We start from the raw sequence: 19,359 nt of genomic DNA on the forward strand, positions 1-19,359 counted from the left end.
CGCCCGCATCCGGGTGTTTGACCTTTCAGACACCACATTCACATTTGAAGATGGCATCTGAGGGGTTAAATGTCCATGACCGACATTACCTCTGGGTGTCTTCTTTGTGCAAATGCGCCTCTAGGAGCAATGGGGATGTTGCCGTTACACCAAGAGGCTCTGCTCTCTCTGCAACTGCACGCCGATTGACAGGACCAGGTGTGATGACATTTTCACAGCCTCGCCCCCTGTTAATCAAAGTGCAGAGTCCATGGCAGTTGCAGAGAGATTAGAGCCTCTGGTGGTGGAAACCCCAGGGGCAATAGCTCAGTTGCTCCTCCAATAATCCAGTCCTGGGAACAACTTCATATATCCCAAGCACAAGAAGGAGGTCTTCTTAGACAAAGGGTCTGGTGAAAGAAATGTTCAAAATACAAACATACAGCCAATGCCATGAAGAGCTATCTTCAGCGTAAAGAACAAGGAGTCCTGGAAGTGGCGACAGCCCCTACAGAGCAACATCAACATTATGGAGTCTGTCTGAGATTACACGAAGAGACAGAAGGATTTGAGGAAGCCTACATCCACAGAAGATCTGTAGTTAGTGTGCCGAGTTCCTTCAAAAGCTGTGTGCAAGTGGAACTGTATAATTGATGCTGCTTTGAAGGTAATGGGTGGCCACACCGAATATTAATCTGATTTAGATCTTTCTTTTGTGGGAGTCAAGTAGTCAACCTATTTCTTTCCTTGTGCTCATTTACTCCTTAGGCCGACTGGCTCTGGAGACCCAGATAGCACTGACCGCACCGACCTCCGTCTCTGAAGCTCACTGCCTAACTTTGCACAACATCAATAGGTGAGCATAATATATATCCCCTTGAGGGAATTTGTACCCAACGTATTTACCCTATGAGCGCCTTTTTTTGTTGGCCATTCATTGCTAAACGTCTTGCTGATGCAGGCCACCCATCGCTCAATGTAGTCGTAAATGGGCCAAGGTATTAAAAACTGCTGAAACAGGAGGAACCGTGTGACCCTTCACCACCAAACACATGATGAAGATGTTGCAATTAAACATATTTTTTATTCATATTTATAGGCTGCAGATAGGACAGATACAGAACGTATAGCAGATAACATGTTCAGTGTAATAAGTGGATCAGGATAGGTTATTAGTGACTGATCGATGGGGGCTCCACTCCAGCCACCCATGTTGATCAGGAAATCAGACCTGGCTTTTGGCCAATTGTGCCATCATCTTCCTTGTCCTATAGCAGGGATGCCCAACCTGTAGTCCTCCAGCTGTTGCAAAACTATGATTCCCAGTATGCCTGGACAGCCTACAGCTATTATGGCATGCTGGGAGTTGTAGTGATGCAATACCTGAAGGGCTGGTTGAGCATCCCTGGCCCATCAGTCGCAAGGCCTATTTGCAGTGTGAGTGGAATTGAGCACGAGGCACAGCCACTATACAATGGACGGCACCGTGCTTGGTATATCATGAAGAGGTCATGATGATCACTCGCTCTAATAACATTTCTGCTGTAGAATAGTCATTTTGTGGGGATTGCGAGCAGTTACTAAAACTGACATGTCCTCTTTTAAGGGGTTGTCCCACTGACGAGCCAACAATCCCAATGGTCCTAAACTGTGCCCCATTTAAAAAATAACTAACAAAAAAAACTCATCTGCAGTCCTACCATGCCCATGCCGCCAGGACCAGGAAGTGGTCCCATGGCTGCTTTGGCAAATTACAGGCCTCAGTGGTCACATCTGCTTGAATGTTACATCAACACATGTGACTGCAGAGGCAAGTGATGGGCTGCAGCAGTCACAAGAGCAAACCCCTTCCTGGTTGTGCGCGAGTACCTAGTTGGGACTGCAGAGAGGTGATTTTTATTTTATTTTTTTAATGGGGGCACAGTCTAGGACCATTGGAGTGGTCGGCTGCCCCTTTAATTCTTGTTGTTTACCGCTTTGTTAGGATGCGTATTCTGCACGGAATGCACTGGTAGGACAGAGATTGCACTGTACAAATTACCAAGTAAAGGATTATTAGTAGAGGGCGGCCGCTGCCCGCACTTCATTTGGTCGTTTCACACACAATCAGCTGCTCTAGATTTTTGGCCTGGTGAATGTTGCCGTAGACCCGGTTCTGGGAGTACGTGAGCAGAAGGATCTTCTGGAACTTCTTTTTGCTGATAAGATACATCTCATTCTTCAAGCTGAGGGCGGCAGTGATGGGAAGCTTCACCCCAAGCCAGTCGTCTTGTAGCATCTGAGGACTTGAGCTGTTGCCGGCGACTGGATCATATACGTAGAATTTTTTACCTTAATACAATTAAAAGGTATATTTTACAATACTGCATGATTAAGACTAGGATTAGGACATAAGTCCATCTTGAGTTTTTACTCAATCCCCAACTTCTCTTACAGTTCTGCATTACTGTGCTACACAGTGCCCTGGTTGGCAAAAGATGAAATACTACAGCTTCCCCGATCTCAGCTGGGGAACGCTGCTACAGGCAAGGGGGCACGTGGCTCCCGCGTCTGTACCGCTGAGATGCTGTGGTCACATTTAATCCCTCAGATACCATGATCAAATGTGACCACAACATCTCAGCGGTGCAGAAGCGTGCTCAAGTGCCTGTAACAGCGTTCCCCTTCTGAGATCGGGGAAGCTGTAGTATTTCTGTGTTGCCCGGAGCCTCAAGCAGGCTCTGATACCCATCACTGGTATATACCAATATAGGCCAGCAGATGGCAGCACTCTATTGGTATATAGTGTATAGATATATACCTATCACAGAACAGAAGTGGCAATCTAATGACCGCCAGTTATAGTCACCTAGGGTGACTTTAAAAAAAAGTAAAAAAAAAAAAAAGTTTTTAAAATATTAACGTTCAAATCACCCTTCTTTCCCCAAAATCTAGATAAATAAATAAAAAATTATAGGCATTGCCACATTTGAAAATACCCATACTATTAAAATATAACAATATTCATCCCATACGGCGAATAGCGTAACAGAAAACTAAAATTTAAAATGGCCAATTCACCATTTTTTGTCACGCACTTTAAAATGGTATCACTGAAAAGTACAGATCACCCCCCAAAAAAATATATATATCCTTCATACAGCTCCATAGGCATAAATATGAAAAAGTTATAGGGGTCAGAATATGGCGATGAAAAGAAAAAAAAATGCATTTTTAATTTATTATTATTTTTTCAGTATTAAAATGCAAGAAAAACTATACAAGTGTGGTATTGTTGTAATTGTACTGACATGGAGAATGAAGGTAACAGGTCAATTCTACCGCATAGGGTGCGCTGTAAAAAAGCAAACAAAAAAAACCCATAAAACTGTGGCAGAATTGCATAAAAAGGGCCTCATAAGTAGGGATGAGCGAACTTCTGTCTTAGACGTTTGCGTTCGGGTTGGGGTTGCGGCAGAATTGTGTTTTATATCCCATGATGACAGACCATAACTTATGGCCCATGGTCACAGGATCCATAACGCAATTCTGCACTAACCCCATCCTAAACCCGAACTTCTAAAACAGATGTTCGCTCATCCCTACTCATAAGGCTATGTGAAGGAAAGAAAAAAAAAAAGTTATGGCTCTGGGAAGGTGGGGAGTGAAAAATGAAAACGCAAAAAAGGAAAATTGCAGGGTCCTCTAAGGGTTAATGAGCTGTCCGTGTAATGCCGAGTCGTCCAGAGCGAAAAAACACTCCATCGGCTGTGCTCTACTTTTCCAGTGTGCGATATATGGATCATATGCAAGCCAAAGGTGCACTCCGAGAAGCTCTTGTAGCCCAATAGGTCTAAATAGGGCAAGTACAACCTCATAGAACTTTCCTGTGTTAATTCAAGCATCGGTCACCTCACCTTTAATAAAGAAAATCCTCTCCTCCCGAATAACCTTGTTTCCCTTCGCTACAATGGCAGGCTGGGTGAATGCAGCATCAACATTGGCAGGAATACCCGGAAATCCTTCTTTCATCGGCTTTGGATATCCGGCTTCTATTTTATCGTTGTCGTATTTCCAGTACTTATTTCCCTGTGAAAAAAAAACCCATAAGAAATTGTAATCAACACCAAGTACTAAACAGATGGTGCATCAGGATGCAGGTGATGACCGAACCAAATAAGATAAGATTGAAAGTGTGGGTTTCACAGGTGCTTTGTCCATGAAAAAAAGGCACACAATGCCTGGTTACTGACAAATCTGCCTCTATCTTCTTGGTTAATAAAAGAATGTGAATGCCGTATTGCGGTGCGGACTCCTCGACTTGAATGGGTCCGCGATCCGCAATATACAGCAAAAGATAGGACATGTCCTATCTTTTGCGGTGTGGAGGCATGGACCTAAAAGCCCAATCCATGCCTACGCTCGGCACCATATCTTGTGGATTGCGGACCTATTCGAGTCAATAGGTCCGCATCCGTGATATGGGATTCACACAGCCGATGCCCCAATATTGTGGACCTGCTGTTTGCGCTCAGCAATATGACCACGAACGGCCTATGATCGTGTGAAGGAGCCCTAAATCTACTTGACTGCACAGCGCCAGTGTTTATTGTTGCTTACAGGTGATGTCAACACTGACGTGTACAATATTGTCTTTTTTCATTTACTCCAAAGGGCGTGTTGACTTGTTCACTGCGCAAGCTCAGAATTTTACAAGCTGTAGAGCAGAATGGTAGCCCAGTTTCTTCACCTAGAGGAGGAGAGAGGTGAGAAAAGGAGCCTGATAATTCTGATGGCTAACCTACATATGGAGCATGTACTCTTTCCAAAGGAAAACAGTAAATAGTCAATGATTGAGGGCACTTTAGAGCTCATGGCTGATAGCTGATTGAGTGAGGAAAGTGGTAAAGTATTACAAAAACTGGACCACAGCGCAAAGTCTTCACCAGCACATCCCAAAGATTCTCAATGGGGTTCAGGTCTGGACTCTGTGGTGGCCAATCCATGTGTGAAAACGATGTCTCATGCTCCCTGAACCACTCTTTCACAATTTGAGCCCGATGAATCCTGGCATTGTCATCTTGGAATATGTCCGTGCCATCAGGGAAGAAAACATCCATTGATGGAATAACCTGGTCATTCAGTATGCTCAGGTAGTCGCTGACCTCATTCTTGGAGCACATACTGTTACTGAACCTAGACCTGACCAACTGCAACAACCCCAGATCATAGCACTGCCCCCACAGGCTTGTACAGTAGGCACTAGGCATGATGGGGGCATCACTTCATCTGCCTCTCTTCTTAACCTGATGCGCCCATCACTCTGGAACAGGGTAAATCTGGACTCATCAGACCACATGACCTTCTTCTATTGCTCCATAGTCCAATCTTTATGCTTCCTAGCAAACTTTTAGCCTCACTGACAAGTGGTTTTCTTAAGGCTACACAGCAGTCTCAATCCCTTAAGTTCTCTTTGCACTGTGCGTGTGGACATGCTCTTACTTTCACTAATAAAAATATCCCTGATTTCTACTGGTATTTTCTACGATATGATTTCACCAAATGTTTAAGTGATCGCCGATCACGATCATTCAAGATTTTTTTTTCGACCATCTTTCTTCATCAAAGATATTTCTCCACTGTCCTTCCACTTTTTTAATAATGTGTTGGACAGTTCCTTACCCGATTTTAGTCATTTCAACAATCTACTTATGTAGTGTCCCACTAGGTAATTGTGGGAACTACACAAGGGTCAATGGGGCCACGTTGTTCTCCACCTCCTGAGGAACAGTGGCATTGTATTTTACAGTCCATTTTAATGTATATTGCTATGTTATTTATGTGAATTTTCCCTGTGTATCTGTGTATCAGGCCTGTTAGCGTGTAGTTCCTCCTCCTAGACAGTAGAAGGAGCTAGGGAACCCCTAATATATATAGTCAGGTCCTGTTCAGGGAAGGGGTCTGTGTAGTCAGGAGTCTGTGTGGAGACAGAAGAGAGTGTGCACTTCAGCAGAGAGGAGCTGAGGGCCACCTCCTGACATGCAGCTAGACAGCCCAGGCTTCTAGTTGCCACCAGGGGAAGAAGTTACCTCCTGAGAAACCTGCAGTTCCCACAAAGTGCAGAGCAGAGCAGCAGTTGTTTCCAGCTGAACCAGAGAGCTGAAGGGCAGAGGATCTACTTAATGCAAGGATATATACACTCACCTAAAGAATTATTAGGAACACCATACTAATACGGTGTTGGACCCCATTTTGCCTTCAGAACTGCCTTAATTCTATGTGGCATTGATTCAACAAGGTGCTGATAGCATTCTTTAGAAATATTGGCCCATATTGATAGAATAGCATCTTGCATTTGATGGAGATTTGAGGGATGCACATCCAGGGCACGTAGCTCCCGTTCCACCACATCCCAAAGATGCTCTATTGGGTTGAGATCTGGTGACTGTGGGGCCATTTTAGTACAGTGAACTCATTGTCATGTTCAAGAAACCAATTTGAAATGATTCGAGCTTTGTGACATGGTGCATTATCCTGCTGGAAGTAGCCATCAGAGGATGGGTACATGGTGGTCATGAAGGGATGGACATGGTCAGAAACAATGCTCAGGTAGCCCGTGGCATTTAAACGATCGCCAATTGGCACTAAGGGGCCTAAAGTGTGCCCAGAAAACATCCCCCACACCATTACACCACCACCACCAGCCTGCACGGTGGTAACAAGGCATGATGGATACATGTTCTCATTCTGTTTACGCCTAATTCGGACTCTACCATTTGAATGTCTCAACAGAAATCGAGACTCATCAGACCAGGCAACATTTTTCCAGTCTTCAACAGTCCAATTTTGGTGAGCTCGTGCAAATTGTAGCCTCTTTTTCCTATTTGTAGTGGAGATGAGTGGTACCCGGTGGGGTCTTCTGCTGTTGTAGCCCACCTTTCTTTCCCATTCTGACATTCAGTTTGAAGTTCAGGAGGTTGTCTTGACCAGGACCACAACCCTACATGCATTGAAGCAACTGCCATGTGATTGGTTGACTAGATAATCACATTAATGAGAAATAGAACAGGTGTTCCTAATAATTCTTTAGGTGAGTGTATATACCTGAGGAAGTTTTGGTGACCAAGGATAAAGCCATCAATAGGGCATACGGGCCTTGGGATTAAGACAGACAGGAGTTCTGAGGAATAGTGCACAGGATTTCTGAGGAAAAGTGCAGCCTGATCTGTAAGTGTTTTAAACCTCTGAGTATCTTGCAAGAACATTGTGCCTGCCATTTGTAAAAGCCTGCTTATTATTGCTACTGCCATGTGGAACTGAACCTAGACTGTAAATAATTGACTGTTTCCAGTAAAAGAAAGTTTTGGTTCCCCACAACATTGTGTTCCTCAATTATTCCTCTCATAAATCGGTGTGCCACCGTTACCGGCACTGGCGTCACAAATCTTAAAGGGATCTTGCCACCGGCACATTAAACACCTGCAACATCCAGGGCACCTCATCTTCCATCAGGCCTGGTCCCTATACACTGAGAGTGCCCCAGAGGTCCCCTGTGCCAGCCTCTCCATCACTGCTGTACGCCTGCCCAGGGTCTTTCAAGAAACTGTGAGTAACCCAGAGAAACCCTCGTTTGCCTAAGTAACCGTGACCTCACCATCACAATACCCTGCAGGGCTGCGTACTGCACTTAGATTTTTCCTCTGCTTCATGCATGCCAATAATTTGACCCTGCTAAAACAGATGAACATCTTTTCCGCAACCACAGGATGCATCTTCTGACATGGTTGTTTAACAAATGAGAAGCTCCTCAATGCATCGCCCATGCAGTAATTATCCAATGGCAGGCTCTTACCTAATTGCTCAGATAAATCCAGGTGGTAACCATGTATATACATGTATGGAATGGTTAATTATTTTCCTGATTTAGTAACTGGATGGCTGAAAAAACATGGATATAGCTGGTCTAGTTATCTCTGTACTGCCCATTACAGGATCAAGGTTGTGCCCCATTGCATAATTGGTTCAGAGAATGAGTTCCCTCTTTATCTACACATCAGTAAACAGGACATGATACAAAGTCTTGATGTCATAAGAAGTAAAGTCTATGTTGGCCATGATGTGCTGGGCCCATGTGTCTCTTAGAGCAAAAGTTGAATGTGCAGCGACTCAGGAGGAGCCACAGCGGAGGTTGGGAGTGGTAGTGGTTCTGGCTGTCACAGTGGCTTTCCTCACACCGTTGTTCCCTAGGGTGATGCAGTGAAAGGAGAGGCTGATGGTAGTGCCCTTGATGTTAAGTGTTTGTATGGGTGCAAGGCAGGGTGTGTAGAGTGCAATGAAAACCGTATGGTGTAGGAGTCAGGAAACCAGGCCAGAGGTGGATGAGTAAACGTCAATCTTTACTCAAGTGCAAAATAGGAGTTGTAGTACATCCAACGATAGCAGCCAAGGTTCCATCTGCATACAGTGCAATTCTCTCTCATATAGCGATGATGGATTTAGGCAAGGATGGAGATTATAGCCCTCATCTTTATCTTGCTAAAATCTCTTTCAATAGAGTCTATGAAGGGCAATAGTACTCTTGCAGTAATGGCTGTAATGTTCATTGAGGGATACAGGGTGCTTGTTGGCACGTCTGTCTAGGACACGTCCAAGTGTGAAGGGTGTCTTAAGAGTGTCCCTCATTACAGCAAAGTCATAATGGCTGTAGTAGCAGGTACCTTACTGACTCCTATGCTTTGTTATGCAGACTCTAGGTTCTCTACTTCTCTCCTTTGTATTTATCTGTTAATTTTGCAGAGATCTGTTAGTCTGTGAAGCTTTCTGTGTCTGAGAAGAGGGAGCATAGGTCACCGTTTCCTTCTTTTCTGAACTCTCCCCCGACTAACTTCAAGCTAGGGGTGGAGCCAGCCACAACCTACCCTCCCACAAGGGCCAAGACAGGATTTTTAACCCTGGCTGTGCTATCCATACATAGCTATGTTGGTTGCAATACACAACAATACATTACATGTAGCTAAATAACAAATTATTTGCAGATACCCCTTGCTGTGGGGTACTGCAAATATTCATGGAATTCTCTGACCAGCACTGATTTATATACCTTGAAAAAGAAGATTTTCCCATCTTGCTCTGCCTTTGGGTTTTGCATTCTGATGGCTGCATCGATGGACGCTGGAAGCTCTTTCCACTTTGTAGAAATCAGTTGTGGGTATTTCTTCTTTGGGGTCATTGGTAGTTTTCCATGGCTAAGATCCCAGAAATATTCACCTATACATTATAAAAGGTCATATTAAGCAGGTCCATGACTGTCCTCTGCAAAGTACTGATACAAGAATAAGAATAAAAAGGACAATATAAAAGTACTGTATAATGCCTTTAGGTTTGACCATACTAACCTTTAAATAAGTAGATGGAGCCATCCTTAGTAGATACAAAAGTGTCAATTGCATCATCGTTACATAACTTGACTATGGTCTGCTTTTTCGGGTCGTTCTTTTCTTCTGTAACTTTGGCACCAGTAACATTCTTCCCAGCACTGGGTGTCACAGCTTTTGCGGCCCCTGAGGATGGAATGGAAGAAGCACTTGTGTTGGTCTTCACTGGAGGCTTTCCATACAAAGCTTGGATTGCTTCTATATCATCCTTGTGAAGTTGGAACATGGGCTTGTAGCCTTTGTAAGTTGGGGCCATTAGAGCTCCAGGAATGGTGGAGTGATCTAGCCCCAAAGAGTGTCCAAGCTCATGGGCAGCCGCCTGCAGAAGATTCACACCTAAAATAGCACAGAAATGGAAATGTGAATGACTGATACAATGCCAACATTTCAGGTCTTGCTAGATGTTTATTTAACCTACAAAAGAAAAAAAATTGAATATTTTAATATGAAAATGTACATACTATGACTTACAGAGCATATGTCAGCTGGATCATCCCAATTAAACCAGGTACACCAGTGTTCCTCAACTCCAGTCCTCAGGGCCCATCTACTGGTCATGTTTTGAGACTATCCCCCAGAATGAATACCTGTGGTAAGTCCTGATGCGAAATCCTAAAAACATGAGCGGCAGGTGGACGCTGAGGACTGGAGTTGAGGAACCCTGAGGTACACTGTCTGGTATGGTTGATCCAACTGGATAAAACAAAAACATGTTCAAATCTGTGGCGTATTCAGGAGAAATCAAATATTTATTCATTATGCTAGTGAGGGCTTCAGTGCACTAAGGGGTGGACCTAGACACTTGGAGCACCACAGCTTCTCCCTTTCCGTTCCTTTTCTACTCCCCCTCCCCTTGACTTAAATGGACTGGCATCCTCTACGTACTCTTGTCTGGCCTTGTAAGCACACACATGTGCAGTAGAATATTTGAATCGGCATATATACATTTGTTGGCTTTCCCCACTGAGGAGATGCTTACTGCACGTCAGTCTATTTCATACATTCCCAGGAAGAACAATAGAGGGATCACACAATATGGAGTTTGAAGTAAAAATTCTTTAGCAATGTTATTTTACCGGGCCTTTTTAGAGTGAATCTCACAAACTAAAGAAATCCCACTAACATGATCATTGTGGTTATGCCCTGATGGCTCAAACAGAGGTTTCTACAAACCATCCCAATAGCGTTAACATGTCAGGTCAGTGATGGACTCATGGTGCAAAGGGTGGTTGGGGATATATGGGATAATGAGCTTAAGTGAAGAACATACAGATACAGTAGGTAGCTAGATTGATAGACAAATTAATAGACAGACTGGTAGGTAGGGAGAGAGAGGTAGGTAGAGATTGAAAGAGATAGATAAAGGTAAGGAAAAAGGTAGGTTGACAGATAGGTAGAGAGAGGATGATAGATACATAGATACGTAGGCAGATAGATGGATGGATAGAGAGATGGATAGACAGGTAGGTAAAGAGAAAGGAGTCAAGAAAGAAAGGTAGAGGTAGCTTGAGAGAGAGAGAAAGATGGGTCTAGAGAGATAAGGGAGAACGTTAGGTACAGAGGTGTAGAGAGGTAGTTAGAGAGGTGTATAAAGATAGAAAGAGGTGGAGAGTGAGAGGTACTGTAGGTAAGAGATGTAGCAAGAGAGAGATAGAGAGGTGTACAGAGAGACGTAGGCAGAGGGGTGTAGAGAGGTGCACAGACAGAAAAGCGTTGAAAGAAATAGGTAGAGAGAAAGGTAGGTAGAGAGAGAGAGAGGTAGGTGCATAAGTGTGGAGAGAGGTATAGAGAGAGAAAGGTCTAGAGAGAAAGGTCTAGAGAGGTAGGTAGGGAGATGCAGGTAGGTAGATAGCTATGTAGGTAGCAAGGTAGTTCGATAGACAGAGATAGATAGGTACAGAGATAGACAGGAAGGCAGGGAGATATAGAGAGGGAGACAGAAAGATGAATAGATAGTTAGACAGATGGATAGAGAGAAGGATAGACAGGCAGGTGGTAGATCGGTAAAGGGAAGGAGAGGTACAGTTAGTAAAGAATGTCGGGCGGTAATAGAAGGAGAAGCAGCTATGTAGAGAGACAGGTGGATAAATTAAAAAAGTAGGTAGAGAGGTACCGTAGGTAGGTAGGTTGATAGACAGAGGAAGGTGTCGAAAGAGACACATAGGTAGAGATAGGTAGGTAAAGAGATAGTTAGAAAGACAAGTAGATAAGCAGCAAGAGAGAGAGAGGGGTTACAAGTAGGTAGAGTGGTAGACTTTAGTAGAGAGGTAGGTAGATGGATGATAGTGAAGTAGATTGACAGGTAGGTAGATAGGTGAATGGATAGGGAGGGAGGTAGAGAGGTAGATAGATAAAGAGGTAGGAAGGTAGATAGTCACCTTTCTTTTCATTGATTGACCACTTCTCATCATTATCAAGATGTAAGTCTCCATCGATGGATTTCTTGGACTTGCTGGATGGTGGCATGAAGGCATGGCCTAGAACACGACCTGGGCCATCAAAGGCATTACCGGCTCCATCATTGTGCAGTCCGGAGACAAAGAACATGTCAATGTCAGCCGTCTGATTGATGTCCACTTCAACAAATTTCAGAGAAGACACGCTTTCCCAGACCTGTAACCAGCAGCAATAACCTTTAAGCCAAGGATAGACATAGGACATTCATACAACAGACCGGTCTGCCGCTGCCCGGTGGGGTATATTCCCCAGTAACTGGAAAATACCAAAGTAGTTTTAAGTTTTTACTCTGTAAAGTGTAGAAAAGTGTAGAAGAAAATCTGCTTCTATCAGGAAACTGTCAGCAATCGGCTGTTGGTGGATATGTGCCTCGTCAGTGCTGGTGTGCTGCCGTGAATGAGCTGTTTGCCGCTCTAGTCATCTCTATGGGACTATCAGATATAGCAGAGTACAAGCGCTTGGCTATCTCTGTCAGCCCCATAAAGCTCAATGGAGAGGCCACACACAAGCATAACCGCTGCTCTATTCAAACTAGGGTGCATGGGTCCCTATTCTCATGATCGGTGGGTGCCCCAGTGGTCAGACACAAGGTTGCCTGAACGAGGACCTGCTTCCAATAAATGAATGCAGTGACCCAGTGGTTCACTGCTACAGGGATAAGTTATACTTGCACTTTGAATCCCAAAGACTGTATATGGAAGAGTGAGAGAGTTAATTAGCTAGCCTAAGGGTACGACCACACAATGTTGTCGTGCCACGGCTGTGATTTGGCAAAGTACCATGTGGTCGTTTGGGGTGCATAACTAATAAAGGTCGGACTGTTTAATCGGTCTGTATTGTTAATGGCCACATGGTATTGAAGATGCCACGTGGCCATTAGCAATGCAGACCGACTAAACAGTGGGGTCTTCAATAGTTAACAAGAGTCAGCTGCTCCCCATATGGCCTTGCGGTACTCAACCGTTGCTCAGCCACGTCATACCTGTAACACAAGCACACCGTGTGGTTGTACCCTTAAAGACAGTTGCTGAGTGTAGGCTGGCCCCACCCTTGTAGTTTGGAACTGTCTGTGAGGAGAAGCAGTAGACTGGATACACCAGCCCTATGAGATATAAACTATCAGAAACGTGACTGAAGTGAGAGCCAACCTCTGAGGCAATGAAGACTTGAGCCTAACAGAAGGTTTGGTGGACCGGCAAGGAGAGTGAGTACTACCTCTACCACCATTCACCTCACCACTGCCACTTGTGTCTTCTCTCTCAACCTTCTCGGGCTCACTACATGAACATGAGGAGCTTACAGGTCTTAAAAGTCCCTACAGCATCATTACGTACATGCATGTCATGGAATGCCTTTATTTGGAGCATCTCCCCTCAGAAAACCCTCTCCCTCTTTTCAGGCTGTCCGCAAAGTGATCAGGGGCTTCCGATGCTTCGCAACGGCAGCCAGAGACCTAACAATGGCGTCCATGTCTGCTAAGTATGGAAGCCTATTAGGTAGGGTCTAATAGGCTGCTTGTAGGTACAATATGGACAAGCAGCCATAATACAGCAGGTAAGTGTATTAGGTAGGTTTTTCATTGGTGGGCATTCACTTATATGCAGCGCTGAACAAGGAAAAAGTCGAAGGGGATTCTACCAATTCGTTTTTGGGACTGGCGATGTCAGACCCCACCACTGATCGTAATGTCAAGGCACATGCTAGTGGGAATACCCCTTTAACATAGGAATTCTAGTGCTCTGTAAGTATTAGATATTCGTACCTTCAGGGATTTTACTAACTGTTCTCTGACGAGCTTGTCTGGTAGCAGAGCGGTCGTGTTAATGATCTTGTAAGTTAGAGTATCTTTCTTCCACTTGGAGCCCACTTTATACGACATGCGCTGCTCATGCTTGCCGCAACGAGGCAGCTTCATGGCTTCACTGGTTTCATCATCCAATCTACCTGGAGAAAACAACACAAAAGGAGGTCAGTCTCCTGCTGCAATACCAAACAATGCCTATGGACAAAAGGGGCGCTGCCCCCAGACAAGAGCATCGGAGCAGTTCATGCTCCGATGCTCTCCTTTGCCCTGCGCTAGGGCAAAGGCATTTTTAGGAGTTCCGGTGACGTACCAGGCTCTCCATGGTGCTGCCAGGAAGCCCGGTGACGTAACCGGCACTGATGGGTGGGCTTTAGCACTGCCCTAGACAGTAAAGTTTCCGCCCGGCAGTGTGTTATGATAAACAAAAGAGACCGTGCCCTGCGCGATCTAGCACAGGGCAAGGGAGCGCATCGGAGCATGAGATGCTCTTGTCAGTGGGGTGAAAATAAGGGTATGTCCCGGTTCAGCTCTGAACCCGGACAACCCCTTTAAAGTCATTTATCTCGGCAACATATAAACAATGTAGATAGATGTATGTCTATTATCCACAAAATGTCTTCTGCAACTGACAAGTTCACTTGGATAGTGCAGAGAGGGGAAAGGGTCAAGAATTAAATAGAAAACGCAAAAAAAAGTATGAAAAATTTCAGGAGCCCCATCCACTTGAGCTGGAATACCAGGCACAGCCTGGTATTCCATGGTTTCTGGCACTCTTTCCTAAACCTGGACAAACCCATTTTAATCCTTCATGAAGTTAGGAAGGTTATTACACTAACACTATAGAGCGGACACTGAGACCTCTCCAAAGGTCTACCTCTTTACAAGACTCAAGAAGATGACCAGTTTTGACTGGTGCTCATCTAAAAAAGGTTTCACCGTAGTGTTTGCTGCTTACCGGTGACTTTTAGTCCATTCTGCCTCTGAAACCATTCCAGTCCGCTGATAAACTCTTCTGGCAGCTGGTCCTCTGGGATTAATGGAGTGTCAGGAACAGCATAATCTGTGAAGTTCTCATCGGGGAGGTAGCCAAACTCTATCAGATAGTCCTGGGGGGTGACAAAAGATCAAAGGATGTCTCCAATCTAGTGTCTACTCAACATCAATCCTAAAGATGGATGGTGTGCGCTTTCTGTCTCAGAGGAGATCCCCAGCATTCATATCTACTCTTATAAAACCCAACTATGTATCCACAGGATATTCCATACATGTCCTATAGTCTTAGGTCTCACCTCTGAGACCCATACCTATCTGGAAAAGGGCCCCATCTTGTTCTGCTCTGAATGTAGAGGTGGCTGTCCATGTGGGACTTTCTCCATTCACCTCTATAGGAATTCCTACAACAGCAGAGTAAGCGTGCTCAGCTATTTTCAGAACTCCCATAGAAGTGAAGGAAGAGAGCTGCATATAGGCGGCCACCTCCCCATTCACGGTCTCCTTCTTGACATACGTGTGGGTCCCCAAAAGGTGGAATGGACACCTGTCAGACATTTATGCCATAATTGTTCAGGTGGGACAACCCCTTTAAAACACCTTTTACATAATAGCTATTTCTTATGAACTCCTATAAGCATCCAACATGCCCAGTCCTAATGTCCCAGAATCTGCTGCAGGGGGAGAATATGGTGGCCTCCATAGACATTGGTGTCAGTCATATGATGGATCTGGCACGGCCATCATTTTAGTGTTTTTTTTCCCTATGATGGAACAGAAAAACGGAAATGGTGTGGTAAACCTACTTACTCTAAGGGGCAAAGGCACCTTTACTGTGTGTGCGTCAGCTTCCATCTCTGGTGCCTCGTAACCTTCAGTGTAATCCATCTACTGTTATCTAGTAGTGTGCAGGCCTTTCCACCTCACCTTTGTAAATGTATGTTCTTGTCTACCTTTTTTTTAGGTCTAAATTGATACAGACCTGATACAGAGCTCTATATCCTCTGCATAGACACCAATAACAAACTTCTGTCTGCCTGCTGCCACCACTAGGGGGAGCTTACTATAAAAATCATATAGAGTAAGCTTTAAAACTCCCTCCAGTGATCGCTAGAGGTTAATCAGTTTAACGATAGGTCTGGGATATCCTTCGGGATTTGGAGTTCTGTATCTGAAAAATAGAGCTCTGACCTCAAAAATACTTTAAACATAGGAGCACACACTTGCGGACCTAAAAATAACAGGATGATAAAAAAAGTGAACACTCAAAGATGATCAAGAGAAATTGGAGGCCTCCTCTGAATTCTTATGTCTATGTGAAATTTAAGTTTTTCCTTTTTAATGAGTTTGCAAAAATTTCCAAAACTCATTATGGGGTATTGAGTGCAGATTGAGGGGAGTAAAGTAGATTTTTTTTAACTTTTTTGATTTTAGCAGGCCACTACATAACAAAATGTAAAAAAAAAAAAAAGTTAAAGGGTCTGAAGACCTTCCCGATCTATCTTATCTCGATCTATCTAGAAACACGTGATCAATGTGTAGAATGTTCAGGTGAGGTTCGTGAAAGATACAAATGGTAGTAAATGTTAATTTGCAACTACGGTATATTGCGTAAGATGTCCTTGCAGTCGTACATACAGCACAAGGGCGTACACCCCCCCCCAGGGTTGTGGATAATTAGAGGGGAGGCAGTAGGAGGAATGTCTTCCTTCCAGCCACATTCTAATGGAATAGCAAAAAAATCATCTGCAGCATTATATTACATGTTATACACAGATATTGCAGAATTTTGGGATTCCTTAAATAGGTTTACCTGCAGTCCTATGTAAAACCTCTGACAACACATCTTGATATTATGATAACCATGTAGTTGAAATGTTATATATATATATAAGCTTTTTTGTGGGTGGGTGTTTTTTTTTTGTGTTTGTCACGCGCTTTACTACATTTTTTGTGTGACTTTTTTAGTCTTTGGGCATGTTCACATGGTGGATTTTTGCCTCTCGAATAACCTACAGCGTATTACACTGAAGTGTTCATTTTCAATGCCACAGGCCCCCTCAGGGTTTAGCCCTACTGAATGGATGCCCACAGCAGAGTCTGCCCGGACATGGCGCCAAGAAGGGACATGTCACTGGTTTTAACCATGGGCCCTGCAAATGGCAGTGGAGTCTTTCACTGAGATCCGGGGCAAAAGACGCAGTGTCAAAAGACCCTTTAGGGAAAAAAAAATGCTACACCCAGAGCATATTGTCCAAAAAAACGCCAGTTTTAGAACACCACTACAAAAAAAAAAAAAAAAAAATGAAGTATTTGTAGAGTGTTTTAAAATTTCCGATTGGCCTAACGTAACATCGTAAAAAGAAAAAGGTGCATAAAAAAAACTGTGTGCAACTATCCTGATAATGTGAGCACAGCCTAATACACACACGTATCATACTCTGTCCTGATAATATGAATGGAAGAAGGTTGAGTTTGTCTTGTGGCACAACGTATCACATCATGATGGGTCGTGTGGTTGTGCATAGGACTGCAGTATCTTAACAAGTTAGGATAACTTTGGCTCTGCTACTTCTACACCTCCAGCTTCTCCAGTATGTCTGATTATATAAAAAAATATATAAAAATCTTACCGCCGCAAATTTAAATTCCTCTGAAGGGATCTGGTCCACGGCCTCTGCTTTCCTTCCACGAGGCTGCAGTACAGGATATCCATTGACTTCTGGAGATGAGACGTCGGTGGATGATCCATCTATTGTTTCTTCAGTTATCGGTCTGAAGGACCCGAAAGGTAAGATGACCAACAAAGCTACACATGCTAAATGAACCAACATAAATCTCTGGGCCATTTCTCCACTGTAGGCGTTCAGACTGTTGACTCTCTGTCAGGGTCTGGCGGTTTTAACCTGGCTGTACATTAAACCTGTCCAAACAGGTCTTGTGTACTCATAATTATCTCTACAAAAATGCACAGCAAGCAAGCAAGCCCACCAAGAGGAGGTCAAAAACCTATACCGTGCTGTGCTGAAAGCATGGAGAGCTTCAGAGGATAGAGATGCATAGAAAGGGGGTTCTATGGTCAATAAATGAGGTGCATTTTACTCGTACACATGTTCATACAGCAGAGACTGTAGACATGCTGCAGCATATCACTCTGACGACACCTATATGGTTAAATAGCTCCTCACCTTCATAAATTGTGGAACCAGCGATATGGAGAATGGGAAGAATTGTGGTGACATTATCTACAGCGATTTTAAGGTTTGCAAGCAAAAAAATAAGAAATTATGGGCAAGGGCAGACTGTGAACCTAAAGTGGTGAGGGGGGGGGGGGTGGAATTTAAAAAATTGGTGAGCCATCTGGGTAGATGGCAGCTGAAATAGCGTATATAGCTGTTCCTTGCTACTAATTTAGTATGAGTGCTGCACATAATTTTGGAGGCTTCTATTTTAATATTAGGATCCAAGAAAGTAACTTCATTGTGATGGACTGTGGGGTAAATATGAAAATAATATCATCGATATACCGGCGCCAGAGCACCAGACTCGGGCGGACCACCTCGTTCTCCCAATGATCCAGAAAGAGATTGGCATAGCTGGGGGCGAATCTGGTGCCCATGGCGGTGCCGGTCAGCTGCAAATAAAACTGATCTTCAAATACAAAATAATTGTGAGACAATATATAATTAACCGTCTCTAGAAGAAATTGTATCCATTCTACTTGTAGTTTATTTTTTCTAAAATGATCTTCCAGGGCCTGCAAACCCCTTTTGTGTTCTATCACTGTATACAGCGAGCTTACATCTAAAAAGGTTCCTATGATGTAATGATCTTCCCACTTTAATTCTTCCAAAACCTTAATTATCTCAGTTGTATCCTTGATATAAGATGGAGTTTCTTTGACCAATGGTTGTAACCGAAATCCAAAACCTTAATTATCTCAGTTGTATCCTTGATATAAGATGGAGTTTCTTTGACCAATGGTTGTAACCGAAAGTGGCCATGGAAAAAAAAACTACAAGTGGCCCCATGTTGTAGGCAGGTCCAAACTGACAGAAGGCAGTGCCAGCTATACCATAGTCCAACACAAAATACCACCCCAGCAGCATCAAATACCACAGTACAGAACAAAATAATCCCACCCCTGCCGCAGTTTTCAACTGTATCACCGTCCTGAGGATAGTGATTCAGTCGATTGCAGGACACCTGCGGATGCTGGCCAGATGCATGATTATCTGATGCTCCCAGCATTAATGCCAAGAACATCAGATCATTATGCACCCGGCTGGTGACTGGTGAGGAGGGCTGGGTCGGCCCACCTGGAAACTTCCCTGTAGGGTCTATGGGCCAGTCCAGCCCTGATTATGGTAAAAAAAATATGGAAGCTGAATGGCCTGAGGTCAGGAAACTCTTGTCTCTTACACCGCGGTTCCACCATCAATGCCTCTGAAGGTTTCTTCTTGTACTCTGTAGACATAGATTTTAAAGTAAGCAGCACGACTATAGTGCTGCATGGGCCCATGCACATGGCTGTATTTCTGCTCCCTACAATTGCTGTACAAAGCCACGGACTTCCATGTGCCCTTATAGGACACTAACTTTATGCAGTTTTTTTCTGCTATACTCCATCATGTAGATGTAGTACTGGAGATGTTCTACTTGAGATTCAGCATGCCTATGGTATGTTTCCAGAAAGTCTTCAAGCATGGAGCCTAC

At 44.0% G+C, this 19,359-nt stretch overlaps 1 protein-coding gene across 1 annotated transcript; it reads right to left on the reverse strand.

Annotated features, from left to right (window-relative positions):
- Positions 1-2,062: 2,062 nt before the first annotated feature.
- LOC122921301 (matrix metalloproteinase-18-like) lies at positions 2,063-18,262 on the reverse strand. Its single transcript, XM_044271279.1, has 9 exons — positions 18,171-18,262; positions 17,277-17,418; positions 14,609-14,759; positions 13,612-13,793; positions 11,771-12,005; positions 9,354-9,728; positions 9,059-9,225; positions 3,876-4,047; positions 2,063-2,310 (listed from the first exon to the last, which is right to left on the reverse strand). Exons 1-9 carry the CDS (start codon positions 18,260-18,262, stop codon positions 2,063-2,065), a joined length of 1,764 nt encoding a protein of 587 aa, XP_044127214.1.
- Positions 18,263-19,359: the final 1,097 nt, after the last annotated feature.

This window comes from Bufo gargarizans, chromosome 11, assembly GCF_014858855.1.
Source record: "Bufo gargarizans isolate SCDJY-AF-19 chromosome 11, ASM1485885v1, whole genome shotgun sequence".
Taxonomy (NCBI): domain Eukaryota; kingdom Metazoa; phylum Chordata; class Amphibia; order Anura; family Bufonidae; genus Bufo; species Bufo gargarizans.

Coding starts and splice junctions, on each gene's coding strand:
- LOC122921301 (XM_044271279.1), bottom strand. CDS start 18,262: ATGGGCACCAGATTCGCCCCCAGCTATGCCAATCTCTTTCTGGATCAT. Junction 9,729..11,770: donor GTCAATCAATGAAAAGAAAG/GTGACTATCTAC, acceptor GTGCTATTTTAG/GTGTGAATCTTCTGCAGGCG. Junction 2,311..3,875: donor GAGGATTTTCTTTATTAAAG/GTGAGGTGACCG, acceptor AATTGTATTAAG/GTAAAAAATTCTACGTATAT.